This window comes from Saccopteryx leptura, chromosome 3 (assembly GCF_036850995.1).
Source record: "Saccopteryx leptura isolate mSacLep1 chromosome 3, mSacLep1_pri_phased_curated, whole genome shotgun sequence".
In the NCBI taxonomy this organism is placed as follows: domain Eukaryota; kingdom Metazoa; phylum Chordata; class Mammalia; order Chiroptera; family Emballonuridae; genus Saccopteryx; species Saccopteryx leptura.
Window position 1 is genome coordinate 160007026 of NC_089505.1, and position 22036 is coordinate 160029061.

At 40.9% G+C, this 22036-nt stretch overlaps 1 protein-coding gene across 1 annotated transcript in view; it reads right to left on the reverse strand.

Annotated features, from left to right (window-relative positions):
* Window positions 1–882: 882 nt before the first annotated feature.
* Window positions 883–22036, reverse strand: part of MCOLN3 (mucolipin TRP cation channel 3) — a 56792-nt gene continuing 35638 nt past the window's right edge. Inside the window, exons 7-13 of the mRNA XM_066376692.1 lie at window positions 11314–11413; window positions 8784–8896; window positions 8552–8701; window positions 4942–5043; window positions 4735–4857; window positions 3652–3858; window positions 883–1962 (exon numbers count right to left, since the gene is read on the reverse strand). Of these exons, the coding sequence (XP_066232789.1) occupies window positions 1828–1962; window positions 3652–3858; window positions 4735–4857; window positions 4942–5043; window positions 8552–8701; window positions 8784–8896; window positions 11314–11413 (930 nt within the window). The 3' untranslated portion in view covers window positions 883–1827. The remainder of the gene's footprint in view (window positions 1963–3651; window positions 3859–4734; window positions 4858–4941; window positions 5044–8551; window positions 8702–8783; window positions 8897–11313; window positions 11414–22036) is intronic.

A 22036-nucleotide genomic window follows, 5' to 3' on the forward strand; every position in this document is an offset into this window, starting at 1 on the left:
TAGTCCAAGTTCTCACAGGGAGTAAAGAAAAGTGTTTACCAGTTAATAAAAACAAATTTAAAATTCACATTAATTTCTAGTAAATTCTAAAAATGATCATGATACAAATATTAGATCAAAGGGAGAAAAATTCACCTAGAGATAGGTCTATTTATTTAATTTTAATTTTTTAATTTATTTTTAGTGAGTGAGAGAGAGACAGACAGACAGACTGACAGGAAGGGAGAGAGATGAGAAGTATCAACTCATAGTTGCAGCACTTTAGCTGTTCATTGAGTGCTTTCTCATATGTACCTTGATGGGCCGGGGGCAGGGGGGCTTCAGCCGAACCAGTGACCCTTTGCTCAAACTAGTGACTTGGGCTTAAGCCAGTGACCTTGGGCTTCAAGCCAGTGACCTTTTGGCTCAAGCTTGTGACCATGGGGTCGTATCTATGATCCCGTGCTCAAGCTGGTGACCCCGCACGCAAGCTGGAGAGCCTGAGCTCAAGCCAGCGACCTCAGAGTTTCAAAACAGAGTTTTCATTGTCCCCGTTCAATGCTCTATCCACTGTACCACCACTGGTCAAGCTCACCTAGAGGTTTAGAATTTTTTATTTCTAAAAAACCAAACACAGCTTTTATTTGTTGTAAAAATTTCACATTTCAACACCTGGAATTATTATTATGGTCATAATTAAATAAGATTTTATTGTCTCAAGACTATCCTCATTTAGCTCTTAAACCAAAGTAAAAAAATAACAAATTGGTTTCTTCAAATTAAAAGGAACATGCTTTGAGAAAACCTTTATTGCACATTGTTGCATTCTTTTTTATTTGAAAAACAAAGACTCGTGATATAACAAAGCTGTTTAAATAACTCATGACAAAACAGACTCATGATATAAAAATTCCTGAAACTTCTAAATCAGCATTTTGCAAAAACAGAAACTTTGTTTTTGTGTCTTTTAAAGGCATACATTTCCCACTTACTTTTAAATTTTGAGGATAATTGTTTTTCAAAATACTTCTATAGTGAGTTATAGAATCTCTTCCCACAAACCACAGTTCCTGGCCCTAAAATGCTGCTCCTTTCCATGAGACCGAATGTGCCTTTGAAGGGCACAGTACGCCACACAGTGCTCACAAGGCCATACAAGTAATAATAAAATAATCCTTGTGGGATCAAATATGCATTAGATCTAAGCTTTAATTTTCATATATGATAAGATAGATACTCTTGAATACTGAAAGAGAGAGAAAACTTATACACAAATATTAACCAACCGGATCATCTCCAGAACTAAAAGAAGCAAGTAACAGTGTCCTTCACAACCAAATATCAGATTGTTAGCCAGTGATGGCTGTTTCTAATTCTGGCTGAGTCTGAAAATGCAGTGGTACTGGATATCCCTCTCTCTCATCCTGGGCCCGAGAGTGGCCCAGACCAGGGTCAGTGAGTCGTCTGAAGCCACTGTCAGACTAGGCATCATTTTCCACTGATGACACAGTGAGCACAGTCCAAGTCGTTGTGAGCAAGAGGTTAAGAGCTAAAGAGTGGCCTAGAAAACAGCTTCTAAAGCTGTAGCAAAAGAAAAAAAGAATAAGAAATCAATAGCTCCCTTAATCAAAGTTAGGATTAAAAAAAAATTCAACGTAAAGTTGAAAAGACATTAAATATTGCTTTTAAAACTATAAACCTAATGAATTATAAAGTTAATGAGTTCTTAAGGAATTGTTGCTAATAATAATCTTTAGACATACTCCACCAGACCTTAAAAAAACCCATGTAGTGTCCCAACTCAGATACACATCATGTTTGCTCTAGAGCACAGATAAGCCATATAAGCTACTTTTTACAACAGCAGAATATAGATACTGGAGGGTCGTCTTCTAATCTGTATTTTCCAGAGTTGGGTAGATCTTGGCACTCTGATATAAATTTACGGAGTTTGGTCTCTGGGAAGCCATCTTGTTGGTAATGCTATACAGAAGAATAAAAAAAAATAGTTCTTATTAATAAACTCCTTGAAAACAGCTTTATTCCAAACTTGAAACAGATTGTTTAGCAAGGGAGGGCATCTTTTTAGAGGGATATTTTAGCCACTTCTAAATATTTTCAGGGAGATGGAGTCCCTAGAACCACCCTTAGGTTTGGCTAAGGTAAAGTGGGTCTGGGATTCTGCAATACCCTCTGGCCTCTTTTTTGTGGGTCTGGTTCAAACCAAAATGAGCTTGGTGAATCCAAGTCAGTCTGAGCCCTCTTTTTAGGAAAAATCCATCCAGCCCAATGGAACCTCTGTCACCACTTCACCCTGCAGCCCATGACTTGCTGGCCAGTGTATAGCAGGAATCTTGCATGCAACTGGGTTCAAGCCACAAGCTAGCTGATGCAGATTAACAACAGTATTGTTGGGGACTGAGAGGTGGACATACCCAGCCTTCCCCTGAAGACCTCATCCCAGCCTTGAACACTGCTAAGCTAATCCAGGTGTCTGGACACATATCTGAATGCTATAAGGGACCTTTGCAGTCTGCACACCCTTTTGAAGTCTCCCTTCTGGCCATACCGGCTTGTTTAAGGGCCTCATACTTACATCATCTTGGGGTCTAAGACCTCTAGAACATGCCCTGATGAGAAAGGATCAGCAATAACTTAGCTTTCCCACTTGGAAGTATTCTGAGACCATGCAAAGAAGTTAACATTAAACCAGAAGTCTCAGGCTTGTGCTAAGGAGAGTTGTCAAGTCTTGTTACCTTTAGAGATACAGGACGTCACCTTTCAATAACATATAGTTCTCTGTATGCAGAGTGGAAAGTAGTAAATTTTAAGAGCATTTTGGCAGGGATTTGGACGTGTACAACCACGTTCTTTCCCAGTCACTTTGGTGACTCTAATCACAACTCTGCCAAGCGAGTATTGAAGACAGTTCCTGAAATCTGATTCAGTAAGAATGAAGTCATGGCCTTGGTTTCATGAGCATATACTCATAAGCCATCCACTCCTGATGGCCTTCTCTTTATCCCCGGACTAGTCACATAGCATTATGTTTCATTACCCCTCTCACGACCAGAAAGAAAAGTCCCCAAGTGAAAGTGTCTATGCCAATAGTGTACCAAATACTATAAAATTATTAGAAATTTAAATGTCTATGGATATTTGTTCTGCCTCTCCATATTTCAAAGGGCTTAAACTGACGTTTAAAATATCCTTTGCAAATGATAATACAAATAACAACTTTTTAAATCAAATTTTCAACTGGGGCGGGGATCATACAGGCCTTGCCAAGAGTAATGGATTTAGTCACAGCATACTCTAAGTGAAGAGGTCAATTTTTCTTTATGGAAACTGGAACTTAAAAGTTCCACACCCCAAATTTTGACTTTTTGAAATGCCATCTGTTTTACTCACCCAAACCTACTGATCCTTATAATTCTAATAGAAGGTTAAAAAGCTTGTATGAAAAAGCACAATTATGTGAAGACAAAACTGTCAACATTCTGGAAATTCTATTTCTCCTTCATCTATGTTCCTCAGTATCTAAAGTTGAAGTTCTTCTTCTCTACCCTGAAGAAATTAACATTCCATAAATTCCCCTCCCCCATAAGTACTATATATTATCACTCTAGGTTCTAGAAAAATGCTGTCATTTATGGCTACTGATGGACCTACCTTAATTGTTTCATAAGTATCAGTGATCAGTGCAATGAAAAGACTTAAAATCATGTATATAAAGAGGCTGATGAACGTGTAGAGGTAAATTCTGCTAAATAGCCAGACCAAGTAACTTTTTTGCTGCATTCTTGCAAATGTGGCAAACATATCATCTCCATTGATCAGAGAAAAAAGGCACTCAGAGACCATGTTCAGAGAACGGAACTGAAAAAGAGAGAGAGAGAGAGAAAAGTTCCCTTTATTCCACGTTCCTTCCCCTGGGAGACTCCATTCATGACATCACATTAAAAATAATGAGACAAGATATCCCAAGTTACCCTTTCAAGCCAATAGCTTGAGGTAACTACACACATTTGCTTTGTGATACACACAGCATACTCTTTTTCCTGGCACTACAGCTACGTCTGATTGCTCCTGTTAATTTGGAACGGGCTGACCCGAAGCAGAAGGGGGTTGGTTTGCGCACTCAGTGCTTTTGTGAATCAAGCTTCATCTTCCCATTTACCTTCAGGAAAGAGATCTCTGAAATGCTTCTTCAGAGAAACCCAGGTCCTACTCATGCAAGATCCTACTTCTTGTTTTAAAGTTTGTGTCACTTAAGATAATGGCATTATAGTTAAGACTATATCTTCAGCAACCAAGATTTCTTTTTTTAATTCATTAAAAAAATTTTTAAGTTACAGTTGACATATACATTGTTGTATTAGTTTGAGGTGTATATTTCTACCAGTTTTACCCTACACTACTTTTTAAATAAAATCACATTTTGAGACATTTCACCTAAATAGCTTACTCTAATATTATTGATGAATCAAACTGACTACACTTTACTTCACTGACGGTGAAAAGGACTTAATTACTTGACATATTCCACAAAAGAAATTGAGGAAGTTGAATGATTCAATTATTCTCTCAAGTTGTTCACACCTTTTCCATTTATAAACATGGTAATAGATATACTACCTTCACTATTTTAGAGCTGAGTCACAAAATAAAAAGAGCTCATCTGAAAGGAGAAAAGCCTCTGGCACTATTCTAAGCACTTAGAATGTTACCAAGAGGAACAACTGTGTATCAGACCTTTTCATGGTAAGGCCCCAGCACAATCCATCCACAGAAGCAATAGCCAAAATAAATCATAGCCGCACAGCAGCAGAACCTCATGACGTTGGGCAGCGCCGCCTGAAGGGTCAGGATGAGGAGCTGGGAAAGTAAGAGAGGTCGTTAGAACCCCTTTATCCTTCAGTCACAGCAGTGCAGTAACTATGAAAGGGAGAAGCTGCTTACATTGTACTTCTGAAAGAAACTGAGGTATCGGATGACACCGAGCCACACAAGCAAGGTAGAGGTGCCGAGAAGTATGCTGCAGACATCATAACTTGTCAGACTCTAAAACAGAGTGGGGGAAAAGTAATCAGAAATTCATCTGAGCAAGAAATATTCATTGGGTAACTATGAGTCAGGCGCTGTTCTAGGTGCTAAGGACAAAACAGTGAAAAGACAAAACTTCCCACCCTCATGACGCTTACATTCTTATGGGGGGAGAGTGATGACAGCAATAAGTTAATAAAAACTTGGTATATTAGCTGTTGGTAAGTGAGGAGGAAAATTTTCAGGAAAGGGGTTAAGAAATGGGTAGGGAGTTGCACTTTAAGTAGGATGATCAGAGATCTCACTAAAAAGGTAGCACTTGAGCAAAAGCCTGAAAGGAGTGAGAGAGCAAACCAAACAAAAGGAAGGGCAAGAGCTTTCCAAGGGACAGGAACCAGCAAGGGCAAAGACCCCAAGGCAAGAGGGTACCTGGCCAAATAGTGAGTCTGGCTGGAGTGCGCGATGGGGATAGGATGAGCCATAGAGGTAAGGTGGCAGGTAGAGCCTTGTGAGTAATTTTACAACTTTATCTCTACTCTGATTAAAGTAGAGAGATTTGAGAGATCTGAACAGGAGTGATATGATCAAATATTGGCTGCTACGGTTGGGAGCAGATTATTAGAGGAATGAGAGGCTATTGCAAGAATGTGAGAACTGATCGTAACTTGGTGGTGGAGATGATAAGGTAATCATTGAAGGTAGATCAAGAGCACTTTCTCTTGGATTAAATGTGGGGGAGAAAGAGTTAGGGAAAAAGAATCAAAGATGAATTTATGACTCTTGTCTTAAGCAACTAAAAAGAGTTGGTATTAACTGACATTAGAAAGGAGAAGCAAGTTTTGACTGTGGAGATGGGCATCTTAGAAATTCTGTTTTAGGTACATTCAATCTGAGAGGCCAAGTAGGCATCCAATGAAGATGTAGAACAGACTGGTGGATATTTGAGAATGGAGTTCAGGGAAGAATTCCAAGATGGAGACACAAATGTGGAAATCATTGGCAAATAGGTACTATTTAAAAAGGTGGAACAGCCCTGGCCGGTTGGCTCAGCGGTAGAGCGTCGGCCTAGCGTGCGGAGGACCCGGGTTCGATTCCTGGCCAGGGCACACAGGAGAAGCGCCCATTTGCTTCTCCACCCCTCCGCCGCGCTTTCCTCTCTGTCTCTTTCTTCCCCTCCCGCAGCCAAGGCTCTATTGGAGCAAAGATGGCCTGGGCGCTGGGGATGGCTTTGTGGCCTCTGCCCCAGGCGCTAGAGTGGCTCTGGTCGCAACATGGCGACGCCCAGGATGGGCAGAGCATCGCCCCCTGGTGGGCAGAGCGTCGCCCCATGGTGGGCGTGCCGGGTGGATCCCGGTCGGGCGCATGCGGGAGTCTGTCTGACTGTCTTTCCCTGTTTCCAGCTTCAGAAATATGCAAAAAAAAAAAAAAAAAAAAAAAAGGTGGAACAGAATGAGATCACCAAGACAGAGGCAAGAGGTAGAAAATAAAAGATGTCCAGGCACTGCACCCTGAAGCACTGTCACCTTAACAGGTTGGAGAGATGAAACTGGCAAAAGAAAGTCAGAAGACCAGCCCATGATCTAAGAGGAAAACTAGATGAGTGATAGCCTAGGGGGGGAAAAATGCATCAACAAAGAGCAAGTGTTTGCAGTGTTAAAAGCAGCTAATAGGTCAAAATGAAGATAAGTAACTGATTATTGGACTTAGCAACATGGGAGTTTGTCGGGAGGAACCCTTCTGTGGCATGGCAGGGCAGCCCGTTAAAACAGATATAAGAGAGAATGGGAGAAGCAGAAGCAGAAACAAGATGAGTTGCCCCTTTGAGGTATTTTGCTCTATAGAGGGGAGCAGAAAATGGGGAAGAAACAGGAGGGGGAGATAGGTTGATATTTTGAGTTTTTAGAAAGGAGGAAAAACATGCTGATAGGAATGACAGGGTAGAAAGCGAGAAATTAATAATGCAAGAGGAAAAGAAGACACATAGCAGGAGCTATGTCCTGAGTAAGCAGGCGGGGACAGCATGTGGTAAGCATGTGGAGGAGGTGGCCTTGGATAGTAGCCCGAATAATATATCCACAGCAACAGAGAGTAAGCAGGGTGTATGGGCACTGATGCTGGTAGGTAGATAAATGAAGTGAGAGTTTGTGGAATTTCCACATTTTTTTTCTATTGTTCATGTGAAATAAGAAATGAGGTCATCAGTTGAGAGTGTTAGAGAGAAGAAAAAAACCCATGAAATTACATCTATAAGAAGGTCTAGAAAAATGTGGAAACATTGTTGGGTATCATTAAGAGCTCATTAAAGTTAATGATAATTGAAATTGATAAAAATAAAGATTTGCTCTAAATCTTCTTCCATTTCTTTTTTCTCCCCCTGAAATTAAATATCTATCCTGATGATTTATACAGCAGCTATGACATGGCGGCAGCTGATCCTTGTCAACCTAAAACTATTCTCTCCTTCTAAGCCACATGCACAGCCTGTATTTCCCAGCACCCCTTGCAGTTAGATGTAACTAAATTCTGTTCAGTGAAATGGGAATAGAAAGGAAAGCTACCACACTAGAGCCAAGGCTCTAAGACTGTGGGAGAGCTACCTCCAGACCAGACCATGTTTTCCCTTCCATGGGCTGCGATCTGTCTAAGACGACTCAGCATCAGTCATGCAGTCTGTGCAAGCCCATAATGGCTGGGAAGAAAACAAGATGGGAGAAAGCTGGGTCCCTGAAAGACTGCATGGAGCTGAACGACTCTCCAACCTAGAAAACCCACCCTGAGTATTACATGAGGGAGAAATAAGCTCCTATCTTATCTGAGCCATTGCATTTGGGGGTCTCTGCCCAGGAATCTGAATCATAGCAGGTTTATGCTCATTTTTAGTTGCAGCCAAAGCTAGAAAAATATAAATTTGAACAAGATTAGTTTGAACAATATTTGTTGGGTTTTTTTATTTGATATTGCTTTGGAGGAGAGTGTTGATTTTTAATCTAACAACTAACTCAAAATGGACTTATTTTTCCCATTGATGGGAAAAATAAGAAAATGGGAACATTCTCAGTTTGAATGGACAAAGGAAACAACTACAATACTCTCATCATCATAGTTTGGTCGCACTTTGCATCCCTCAGCCCTACTCTTTTTTTATTGAAAAGTCTGACATTTCTTTTAAGAACAGTAAAAAAAATACCTCTTACTTAAGTTTCCTTGGTGTGTTTATAAATTTTGCTATGTGTAAAAACTCACAGGCCTCCCTCCAGAGTTCAAATTCAGTGAGTCTAACTTGGGCATTTTTACCCGGTACCCAAATGATCCTGATGCAGACTTTTGTAGATCTCACTTTGAAAAACTCTGCCTAAAAGATTTCCTAGATAGATTTAAGAAAATCGCTGCTAATGATTCCAAGTTTACTCAACACAAAGTTTGAAAGAAATTATTTATTCTACAAATTCTCACATTTTGGAAAAATAAGTTACTATTAATGCAAATCTGATACTAACAATTGACATGAATAAGGAAAAAAATTTACCTTGGCTTGGATTTCCATTTTCAGAATTGATCCAATGATTGTCAATAAGTCACTAATAATAAGCATAATGTACCATCCATTGACAAATTCCATTCGATCAGAAACAGAAACCTCCTTCTTATAGTGGAGGAGGAAAAAATTGACGAATTCCTGAACAATTGAAGGGAGGCACAGTGAATTTCTCTCTCAGTCAAAAAGTCTGTACCATGTCCTAGAAAGCAATACCCCCTACCTGTTGGAGCTGAATCCCTTTAATCACAGATCGAAAGCACAGGATTAATGAAGCCACACATGTCAGAATAACAAAGGCATCAAAGATCATCATATAATGAGTGTTCCTCTGAACTGGAAGAAAAAGGATTACCTGTTTATGAAATGGGACATTAATACGTTGACAGCCACTTCTTTTATTTTTCTCTTCATTTTTAGCCTCATTTATTTTAACAGCTGCATTGCATACCACAGTATAAATGTATAATATGTTAAACAACACTCAGATTATAATGTTTTTCCCACTAGAAAAATTTCTCCAAGTCCTCTTTGTTCACAGGTGCAAGCTTTTTTTTTTTCAATTGATTTGAGAGAGAAAGAGAGACTTCAGTTTGTTGTTCCACTTATTTATGCATTTATTGGTTGATTTTTGTATGTGCCCTCACCAGGGATCAAACCAGCAGCCCTGGTGTCTCATGACAACACTTTAACCAACTGAACTACCTAACCAGGCCCAGGTGCAAGTGGAAGTTTAGATGAATGACTATATAAATGTGGAACTGTTATGGTAAGACATATGCATTTTTCCAAAAAGAGATCATAAGAAATTGTTCTCCAAAAAGATTATGCCTGTTTACCTACCTACATTATCTCCACATCTTCTTAACCACTGGATCTTAGTAATCTTTAATTTTGGCTAATCAAAAGAGCAAATATATTATTCCCAATGGTTTGAAATGACATCTTTATCATGTACCAAATTGCTATATGTATCTTACCCTTTTGATGTTTTTGAGTATTTTATTTAATTTGAAGCAGTTTTTTAAACTGTTATTTGTTGATTTTAGAGAGAGGTGGGAAGAGAGGGAGAAATGTCCACTCATGATTGCTTCACTTCAATTGTTCATTGATTGCTTCTTAAGCGTGCCTTGACAGCGAAGGTAGGGAGGGGGACAATGTAGAGCCAATGAGCCCCTGCTCAAGCCGATGACCTCGGGGTTTTGAACCTAGGACCTTAGCATTCCAGGTCAACGCTCTATCCACTGTGCCACCACCACTAAGGCGGTTTGAGCATTTTAATACCTAAGACAAGTAACTCTCATTCCTCTTTTCTAGGATTGTTGCTAGCTATTCTTGCCTGTTTATTCTTTTGTGGGTTTTTTGTTGTTGTTGTTGTTGTTGTTGTTTTTAGGATTGGATTGTCAAATTTCAATAAAAATGGTAATTTTGGGGAGGAGATCATCTTAAATTTATAGATTACTTTAGGGAGAACTGACATACTCATGATGTTGAATCTCTTGTCCAAATACATGGTATACCTTCTCATTGATTCAAATTTTCTTTTTGCATTCTTCTGAAGAATTTTCAAGTTTTGGGTTTTTTTTTTTTGTGACAGAGACAGGGAGAGAGAGAGAGAGACAGAGGGAGGGACAGATAGGTACAGACAGAAAGAAAAGAGATGAGAAGCATCAATTCTTTGTTGTGGCTCCTTAGTTGTTCATTGATTGCTTTCTCATATGTGCCTTGATGGGGGCGGGGGTGCTCCAGCAGAGCGAGTGACCCCTTGCTTAAGCCAGCAACCATGGGTTTAAGCCAGTGACCTTGGGCTTCAAGCCAGCAACTTTTGGGCCAGTAACCATGGGGTCATGTCTATGATCCCACGCTCAAGCCAGCAACCTCAGGGTTTTGAACCTGGGTCCTCTGTGTCCCAGTCTGACACTATCCACTGCACCACCGCCTGGTCAGGCAGAATGTATATTCTAACAAGTTCCTGAGGGAAGCCAAGAACCACTAAAATAAAGTGACAGACACTGGAGACAGACTGCTACTTGCTGGCTGGGTAACCTTGGACAAGTTTGTAACCTCTCTGTGCTTCAGTTTTCTCACTGCGAAGTGGGGATAATCATGCCTATTTCATTGGAGTTGCTGTGAGAATCAAGCGGGTTCACTTGTATAGGGTGCTTAGAGCTCTGTAGTACATCAACATATATTAGTTATTACACTTTATTTTCTTCATATTCTCCTATCTGAAAGTATTTTGTTCATTTACTTGTTTACTTCCTTGCTTGTCTCACTGCAGTAGAATAGAGTTCCACAAGGTTAGGGGCCTTGTCTACCTACAATAATAGGGATGCTGACTATCTCAAGGATATTTTAAAATATTAAAATGAGGAAAATGAAGGAAAAGTAGGTAAAAATACTTATGCAGTAAGCATTCAAAAATACTGGTTTGGTGTAAGTGATCTTTTTTTTTTTCTTTTTTCTTTTTTTGCTGGGAGGTTGTATTTTTTGGGTTTTTGTTTTCTTTCGTTTTATTTTTTTATTTTTTGTATGAAGTGGGCCAGTGAGAGCACATGGAGAAGACAGGAAAAGTCATTTCAATTATTAACAATTTACGTTTTGCTGGAACATCAGATAACTACGATAAATTGATCCACTTGCAGAGTATTCGGGACTTGGAGATAGTACAATTCTTTCATTCAATGCTTCACATATCCATGAGATCAGTAATTTAATAACCATTTTGAAAACTAGTAAAATGTATCAGTTACCTGATCCAGATACATGCCAGTCTTTACATTCTCTGATGGAAATGTCATTATCTAAACTTATCTTAATTCTTCCACTGTGGGCTTTGTTGTCAAATGTTATCTGCAAAGAAAAGAAAAAGGGTCAAAAACATACCTATAGTTTTGAAGCCAAGATGCCTCCAAGCATTAATTAGGAAACAGTTATTTCCGTTCGCGAGGAGACCCAGAGTCTCATCCCTGACCTACTGTCATTCTGTTCAACCTTGGTAAGTTCCCTTTATTTCTCTGTGAAATGAGAAGTTCAAACTACGTCTTCTATAGAGATCTTTTAAGTCTCTAAAATCTTATGTATCTAAGACAGTATTCCAGCCCTGGACAACTTCTAAAACAAGAGAATTTCCCCCTCTTTCCTATTCTAAGTACCTCTAGATGCCATCTTGATATGAGCAAGAGCTGGTAAAAAGCTTCCAGTTATAAAATAAGCCACAAAGAGGTAGGTTGCAACACAGGGAATATCTATATAAATAAAAACGTAAATGTTTGTTTGTTTAAAATCTTAAATCTCCAAAAGTCCTTCACCGATCGCTTTGAAATTTTGAAACAATATTGCATTCAAATACATGCTCTTTTTTATATACCCACTATTACATAGCTATAGATGTCACACCTGTGACAGGTAAAAACATGCTTTTTAAAAAAAACAGCGCCATCTGTTGGACATAAAAGCAACACACACTATACTAAATATTTTACGGTTCCATTTCAATGTTTCTAATTTATGATCCATTTATGTGCAGCCAGACTTGAGGATGCACAGTTGCGAGCACAGTGATCATGTTCTGCAGCTTCAGATCTGCTTCGTTCTCAACAGAATGAATGTGACAGGCTGAGAGTGGCTGAAAGATGTCAATGAGAAACAGAAGATCAGCATCAAATACGACTCCATGCTCAGCAATCACACGATTACAATCACCTTGCATGCCGGTACAACCCAGCTGACGATTATAGTTTGAGCCGGCATGTTCTCATCGGCACTATGACTGAAGTGTGTTCTTATTGCAAGGCTCTGAAATTTAATGGAGAAATGAAAGGAATGTGTTGTGCCTCCAGAAAAATTAAACTGCCTCAACTTGGAGGACCACCAGTGCCATTAAAAACTTTGCTTGCAGATATACCGCCAAATCAAAGCATTTCCTATCTAACATCAGGAAATATTAATAGAACTCATGCTTCCAAATGACGTCGTTCAGTGCAGAAATCCTAACAGCTCAATTCATGCCAACTTTCAAAGTGAAAGGAAAAATTTATCATAAAGCCGGCTCCCTGCTTTCATTCCCAGATGGTCAACATAAATTCCTACGAATGTATTTCATCGGTGATGGCAATGATGAATTGAATGCACGCTGCGGAATTTCTACCAGCATAAGGAGGTCCATTGTTTTCCAACTGCAAGAGCTTCTTCACGAAAAGAACAATTTAGTGCGTTTGTTCAAAACAGCAATTGACATGATGCCATCTGATACAGACAAGATTGTTATTCATGCTGACAAAATGGCTGCTGAAGAACATGTGCGAAGATTCAATGCTCCAACTATAGACGAAGTAGCAATTGTTATAGTCGGAGATCAATTCCAACCTATTGTTCTTTATCAGAGAAACAATCAATTGACAAAACTTGCAGAAACTCATCGATGCTACGATGCCCTGCAATATCAAATCATTTTGGGGATGGTGCCAATGGATATCATTTCAATGTTAAGATGATAAATCCAGTCAGTGGCGAAGAAACAAATATGAAATGCAGCCCAATGAACTATTACTCATACTGATTGATTCGAGAGAATGAAGACAATCACATCTTGAAATGCCGTCAATTGTTTCACCAATACATCATAGATATGTATGCAAAAATCGGAACAGAACGTTTGATATTCATCTGTTTGAATCAGACCAAGCTTCGCTCTGAAGAATATGTTCATTTGCAAGATGCAGTTGTAAATGACGGTAATACAACTAACGTTGGAAGACTAACAATTTTGCCATCTTCATATACAGGCAGTCCATGTCACATGCATGAGTATGCTCAAGATGCAATTGCAGAAAAAGTACAAGATGGTGCTGGAGTAGGCGGACGTACCAACATCCACCTCCCAGAACCAAAGTGGATTACAAACTAATTTTAAGAACTATCATCTGGAAAAACCAATTTTGGACTAAACTAAGGAACCAAGGAACACTGAAGAAGCCACACTGAGACTGGTAGGAAAAGCGGAAATGCAGAGAGGGCTGCCCAGTTCCCTGGAGCGAACGGCAGCTGGGAGAGACTCGCGTGTCGGGAAGTGAGTTTAGCAGAGAGAGGAGGGTCCTGAGCCCCAGGAACAAAGCCCCAGCATGCAGCCCTAGAGCCTAGAAGAGGCGTATGGACAGTATTTAGCTGGAAACAAGTCAGGATACTGTTTGTGAGAAAGAGTCAGATTTCTCAGACCCAGGATTCTTCTTAAAGGGACCGCGCAGAACACCACTCTCACAACCACTCACCCGGGACTCCAGGGGACGGGGAGAGAGGAGAGTACCAGAGTAGCAGGAAGAGAGTGTACTCTGGGAGGCACAGGGAGAAACATTTTGGGAGACAGCCACCCTAACCCCTGGGACGAGTCACTCCCCAAATCTGAAGTGAATATTTCCCCTGGAAACAGCAATACCAGCAAAGTGAAGCAAGACACTAGCCAAACAAGGTCTCCCACAGCACTCAGAGCAGAGTCGCTTAGAAGGAGGGAGCTTCTGGGACTACAGTAGTGAGTCTTAGGGTCTGAGCTGCAGTGCCCGCACCGACACAGCTGAGGGCTCACTGGAGGGCGGGCGGCAGCGGGACACGGAAACATGGTTCTGTCCGCAAGGGCGGAAGCCGGCTGGCCACCACCGGGCCCAGGTGTGAGCTCAGTCTTGCCAGGCTGGGGAGGAGGGGGCCTGCAAAAGCAGTCAAACCCAGCTGCAGGCAGCCTGTAATCCAGCCTGCGGGAGAAGGGCGGGAAGCCCAGAAGGGGTGGAGACCAGCCCTTGAGCAAGGAAGCAAGAACACAGCCTTGCCCCGCCCAGGGAACCAAGGCTTGTGGCTTGACTTGGGAGCCGGCTCCTCCCGTGGGGGTGGAGCCAAAAGTCCAGAACTGGCAGAATCCCGCTATTGAATGTGGGCACGCAGTCCCACCTGGCCTGTGGAGCCAAGGCTTGCAGCCGTCCCATGGATCGGGCTCCTCCTGCAAGGGCGGGGTGAAAGCCCGAAAACAGGCGAAGACCCAGAGCTGAGCAAAGGTGCTCGCCACTGCCCTCAGGGCCGAGCATAATGCCACCTGTGGGGGCGGGGCAAAGGCCAAGGCCACCAAGGCTTGTACACCCGAGCACGTGATCACAGCCACTCCCTTGAAGGAGAGGCAGAAACCACAGCAACAGCCCCAGTGGGCAGGCACTGGCAACGCCCATACCCAAACGCCCTAGGCAGCAACAGCAGAGGGGGTGGTGGGCCTGCAGACAGACCATACCTAGGGAACAGAAGCCACACCCAGTGAACTCCAGTGACCAAAACCTTTTTTTACACAGAGAAAATGAGAAGGCAAAGAAATGCAACACAAATGAATCAAGAGAAATCCCAAGAAAAGGACCTGAATGAATCAGATATAACTAAATTACTAGATGCAGAGCTTAAAATAATGATTGTTAGGATGCTCAAAGATATGAGAACAATAGATGGTCATTACAAACAAATAAAGAGATAGCAAATATAAAAAAGGACATTGAAATAATAAAAAAGAATCAGTCAGAAATGACAAATACAATATCAGAAATGAAGAACACAACGAAAGGAATTAAAAGCAGGATGGATGAAGCTGAGAATCAAATCAGCGAGTTAGAGGGCATGATAAATAAAGGCACAGAAGCAGAGCAGAAAAAAGAAAAGAGACTCAAAAAGTCTGAGGAAACCCTTAGAGAGCTCTGTGACAACATGAAGAGAAATAACATCCGCATCATAGGGGTTCCTGAAGAAGAAGAGAAAGAACAAGGTATAGAGATTTTGTTCAAGCATATCATAGCTGAAAACTTCCCTCAATTAAGGCAGGAAAACATCTCACAGGTTCAAGAAGCACAGAGAACTCCATTAAAGAGAAACCCAAAGAAATCAACACCAAGACACATCATAATTTAAATACCAAAACTAAGTGATAAAGAGAAAACATTAAAAGCTGCTAGCCCTGGCCGGTTGGCTCAGTGGTAGAGCGTCGGCCTGGTGTGCAGAAGTCCCGGGTTCAATTCCCGGCCAGGGCACACAGGAGAAGCGTCCATCTGCTTCTCCACCCCCCCCCTCCTTCCTCTCTGTCTCTCTCTTCCCCTCCCGCAGCCCAGGCTCCATTGGAGCAAAGATGGCCTGGGTGCTGGGGATGGCTCCTCGGCCTCTGCCCCAGGCGCTAAAGTGGCTCTGGTCACAATAGAGCGATGCCCTGGAGGGGCAGAGCAACTCCCCCTGGTGGGCAGAGAGTCGCCCCCTGGTGGGCGTGCCAGGTGGATCCCGGTCGGGCGCATGCGGGAGTCTGTCTGACTGTCTCTCCCCATTTCTAGCTTCAGAAAAATACAAAAAAAAAAAAAAAAAAAAAGCTGCTAGAGAAAAAAAAGACTATCACCTACAAAGGAGCCCCCATAAAAATGACTTCCGAATTCTCAACAGAAACACTTGAGGCCAGAAGGGAATGGCAAGAAATATTCAAAGTAATGCAGAACAAGAGCCTACAACCAAGACTACTCTATCCAGCAAGGCTATCATTTAAAATTGAAGGAGAAATAAAAAGCTTTTCAGACAAAAAAAAACCTCAAGGAATTCACTACAACCAAACCAAGGCTGGAAGAAATGCTAAGGGGCCTGTTGTAAACAGATCAAAGAAGAAAAAAAATATAGCAAAAGAGGAATACAGTTTTAAGAATAAAATGACAATAAACAATTACATATCAATAATAACCTTAAATGTAAATAGATTAAATGATCCGATTAAAAGACATATGGTAGCTGCGTGGATAAAAAAACAGGACCCATACATATGCTGTCTACAAAAAAAGCTGGGGTAGCAATACTTATATCAGACAAAATGGACTTTAAAACAAAGACTATAGTTAGAGATAAAGAAGGTCACTACATAATGATAAAGAGAGCAATCCAACAGGAAGATATAACCGTTATAAATATCTACGCACCTAATATAGGAGCACCTAAATATATAAAGCAGACTTTGATGGATTTAAAGGGTGAGATCAACAGCAATACTATAATAGTAGGGGATTTCAATACCCCACTAACATCACTAGATAGATCCTCAAGAAAGAAAATTAACAAAGAAACAGCAGACTTAAAGGACATACTAGATCAACTCGATTTAATAGATATTTTCAGAACCTTTCACCCTAAAACAGCAGAATATACATTCTTTTCAAGTGCTCATGGTACAATCTCTAGAATAGTCTACATGTTAGAGCACAAAAGCGGTCTCAACAAATTTAAGAAGATTGAAATCATATCGAGCACTTTCTCCGATCACAATGGCATGAAACTAGAAATCAACCACAACAGAAAAACTTAAAAATACTCAAACACTTGGAAACTAAATAGCATGCTATTAAATAACAAATGGGTAAACAATGAGATCAAAAAAGAAATTTTAAAAATTCTAGAAACGAATGATAATAAGCATACATCATCTCAAAATTTATGGGACACAGCAAAAGCAGTCCTGAGAGGGAAGTTCATGGCATTACAGGCATACCTCAAGAAGCCAGAAACAGCTCAAATAAACAACTTGACACTACATCTAAAAGAACTAGAAAAAGAACAGCAAGTAAAGCCCAGAGCTACTAGAAGGAAGGAAATAATAAAGATCAGAGCAAAAATAAATGACATAGAGGCTAAAGAAACAATACAGAGGATCAATGAAACCAGAAGCTAGTTCTTTGAAAATGTAAACAAATTGACGAACCTTTTTTTTTTTTTTTTTTTTTTTTTTTTTTTTTTTTTTTTTTTCTGAAGCTGGAAACGGGGATAGACAGTCAGACAGACTCCCGCATGCGCCCGACCGGGATCCACCCGGCACGCCCACCAGGGGCGGTGCTCTGCCCCCCAGGGGGCGATGCTCTGCCCATCCTGGGCGTCGCCATATTGCGACCAGAGCCACTCTAGCGCCTGAGGCAGAGGCCACAGAGCCATGCCCAGCGCCCGGGCCATCTTTGCTCCAATGGAGCCTTGGCTGCGGGAGGGGAAGAGAGAGACAGAGAGGAAAGCGCGGCGGAGGGGTGGAGAAGCAAATGGGCGCTTCTCCTATGTGCCCTGGCCGGGAATCGAACCCGGGTCCTCCGCACGCTAGGCCGACGCTCTACCGCTGAGCCAACAAATTGACGAACCTTTAACCAGACTCACCAAGAAAAAAAGAGAGAGGACTCAAATAAATAAAATTAGAAATGAGAGTGGAGAAATAACAACTGACACAACAGAAATACAAAATATTGTAAGAAAATTGGAAAAGAAGAAGTAAAACTATCATTATTTGCAGAGGATATGATATTGTATATAGAAAACCCTAAAGTCGCAGTCAAAAAACTACTGGACCTGATAAATGAATTCAGCAAGGTGGCAGGATATAAAATTAATACTCAGAAATCAGAGGCATTCTTATACACTAACAATGAACTGTCAGAGAAATTAAGGAATCAATCCCCATTACCATTGCAACCAAAAAAATAAAGTACCTGGGAATAAATTTAACCATGGAGATTTAAGACTTTTACTCAGAAAATTATAAAACATTGATAAAAGAAATCAGGGAAGATACAAACAAGTGGAAGCATATACCGTGCTCATGGTTAGGAAGAATAAACATCATTAAAATGTCTATATTACCCAAATCAATTTATAAATTCAATGCAATACCGATTAAAATACCAATGACTTACTTCAAAGATATAGAACACATATTACAAAAATTTATATGGAACCAAAAGAGAACACAAATAGCCTCAGCAATATTGAAAAGGAAGAATAAAGTGGGAGGTATCACACTTCCGGATATCAAATTATACTACAAGGTCATTGTACTCAAAACAGCCTGGTACTGGCATAAGAACAGGCATATAGATCAATGGAACAGAACTGAAAACCCAGAAATAAACTCACACTTTTATGGACAACTGATATTTGTCAAAGGAGATAAGAGCCTACATTGGAGTAAAGACAGCCTCTTCAACAAATGGTGTTGGAAAAATTGGACAGCTACCTGCAAAAAAAAGGAACTAGACCACCAACTTACACCACTCACAAAAATAAACTCAAAATGGATAAAAGACTTAAATGTAAGCCGTGAAACCATAAGCATCTTAGAAGAAAACATAGGCAGTAAGCTCTCTGACATCTCTCGCAGCAATATATTTGCTGATTTGTCTCCACAGGCAAGTGAAATAAAAGACAGGATAAACAAATGGGACTTTATCAAACTAAAAAGCTTCTGCACAATTAAAGACAATAAGAACAGAATAAAAAGACAAACTACACAATGGGAGAATATATTTGACAATGCATCCGATAAGGAGTTAATAACCAAAATTTATAAATAACTTGTAAAACTTAATACCAGGAAAACAAACAATCCAATCCAATGGGCAAAAGAAATGAATAGACACTTCTCGGAAGAGAACATACAGATGGCCAATAGGCATATGAAAAAAATGCTCAACATCACTAATCATTAGGGAAATGCAAATTAAAACCATAATGAGATATCACCTCACACCAGTCAGAATGGTGCTCATCAACAAAACAACACAGAATAAGTGCTGGTGAGGATGTGGAGAAAAGGGAACCCTCCTGCACTGCTGGTGGGAATGCAGACTGGTGCAGCCACTGTGGAAAACAGTATGGAGATTCCTCAAGAAATTAAAACCAACTGCCTTTTGACCCAGCTATACCACTGTTAGGAATATACCCCAAGAGCACAATAGCACTGTTTGAAAAGAAGAAATGCACCCCCATGTTTATGGCAGCATTGTTCACAACAGCGAAGATCTGGAAACAGCCCAAGTGTCCATCAGTGGACGAGTGGATTAAAAAGCTTTGGTACATATATACTATGAAATGCTACTCAGCCATAAGAAATGGTGACATCGGATCATTTCAACAACATGGATGGACCTTGATAACATTATACTGAGCGAAATAAATAAATCAGAAAAAACTAAGAACTATATGATTCCATACATGGGTGGGACATAAAAATAAGTCTCAGAGACATGGACAAGAGTGTGGGGGTTACAGGGTGGGGGGAAGGAGAGAGAGGGGGTTGGGGGAGAGGAGGGGCATGAAGAAAATCAGAAGGTGACGGAAGACAATTGGACTTTGGGCGATGGGAATGCAGCATAATCAAATGTCAAAATACCCTAGAGATGTTTTCTCTGAAATATATGTACCCTGATTTACCAATGTCACCCCATTAAAATTAATCAAAAAAGAAAGAATTTGTCTCACGACTAATTCAGGCAGTTAGAAGAATAGTATAAGGATGCTAACTCTGTTTCTCAGGCCACATCCTGCAAAAGAGGTCCCAAGAAAATTGGTGGTTTGGCTCCTCTGATTTTGCCAATTGGATTTAAAAAAAAATAGGTCAGGAACGCCCTGAAATGGAACTAACAATACATGGGCATAAATTTAAAGGACTTTTAGATACTGGAGCTGAGGTATCTGTTATTGCTAAGCTACATTGGCCTCCTTCCTGGCCCACTCATGCAGCAGCCACAGAATTACAAGGTATAGGGCAGAGTAAATCCCTTCAACAAAGTTCTAGTCTTTTACATTGGGAAGATTAAGAAGATCATTCTGGATTTTTTTAGCCTTATGTGCTCCCTGGATGGCCAGTTAATTTGTGGGGTAGAGATGTTTTGAAAAATATGGGAGCATTGCTTGTTAGTCCTGATGGTCTAGTCAGTACTCAGATGATTGATCAGGGATTTTTGCCTAAAGGACTAGGGAAAGAACAGCGAGGAATTCTCACCCCTATAGAAGTGGCACCCAATACCAGAAGGTGTGGATTAGGATATCAAAATTTAGCATAGGGGCCTTGGTAGCTCCTGCCAACCCAATAATGCATTGTGCAGACCCCATTACTTGGAAATCAGATAATCCTGTATGGGTTGACCAATGGCCCCTTCCTCAGGAGAAATTTAGGGCAGCTGCTCAATTGGTACAAGAGCAGCTATAGCTCGGGCACACTGAACCATCTAATAGCACATGGAATATACTTCCATATTTTGATCTTGTCGCCTCCTGGATTATCAAGGGGCATAGGCAACCCTTACAGCTTATAGGTTTTGAGCCTCAAAATTATTATTGTTCCTTTTTTCAAAGGATCAACAATAATGGCTCTGGGAAACTTCCACTAAATGGCAAATTGCTTTTGCAAATCAATAGACAACTTTATACTGAAACACCTAACTTTAAATCAGCTCAAAGACTAGAATTATATGCCATTATCATGGCTTTTCAGCATTTGCCATATTCCTCCTTTAATCTATATACAGACAGCAAATATTTACTTCTGGTTATTTCCACTTTAAAGACTGCTGTCTTAGGGACAAATGCTGATGAACTATTTCAGCAGTTCCTCCTTCTTCAAAGACTTGTATGTCAACATAGAGCTCCATGTTTTATAGGACATACTCGAGCTCACTCCATGCTCCCTGGAGCTATAGCACAAGGGAATGCCCTTGTTGATCAAGCTACCCAAAAGAAAATTATTTGGAGCAACCATGACAGATCAAGCAATTCAGTCTCATATTATTCATCACCAGAACACTGCAGCCCTGTGTAAACAGTTTCAACTTTCTCGGGAAGCAGCATGGCAGATTGGTAAATCCTGTCCAAGGGATCCTATACTACAATCTGCCCCTTCATTTGGAGTTAACCCTCAAGGACTCCTACCAGGACAACTTTGGCAAATGGATGTTACTCATATACCTTCATTTGGCAAACAGTCCTATGTCCACGTTACAGTGGGTACCTATTCTGGATTTATAGTAACTTCTGTCAGAACAGGAGAGGCTGCTAAGCATGTTATAACTCATTGTCTGTATGCATTTTTCTATTATTGGATTTCCTAAACTGGTTAAACTGACAATGCTCCTGCATATGTAGCAAAAGCATTTACTGTCTTTTGTTAAACCTTTTGAATTATGGGTATTCCTTTTTGTATTTTTCTGAAGCTGGAAACGGGGAGAGACAGTCAGACAGACTCCTGCATGCGGCCGACCGAGATCCACCCGGCATGCCCACCAGGGGCGATGCTCTGCCCACCAGGGGGCGATGCTCTGCCCCTCTGGGGCGTCGCTCTGTTGCAACCAGAGCCACTCTAGCGCCTGGGGCAGAGGCCAAGGAGCCATTCCCAGTGCCCGGGCCATCTTTGCTCCAATGGAGCCTTGGCTGCGGGAGGGGAAGAGAGAGACAGAGAGGAAGGAGGGGGGGTGGAGAAGCAAATGGGCGCTTCTCCTATGTGCCCTGGCCGGGAATCAAACCCAGGTCCCCCACACTCCAGGCCGACACTCTACCGCTGAGCCAACCGGCCAGGGCCAATTATGGGTATTTCTTACAATCATTAAAGTCAAGGTATTATTAAAGTGTACCCAGAAAATATTTTAAGGTCAATTTAAAAAAATTTAAAAGGGGGGAGTCATA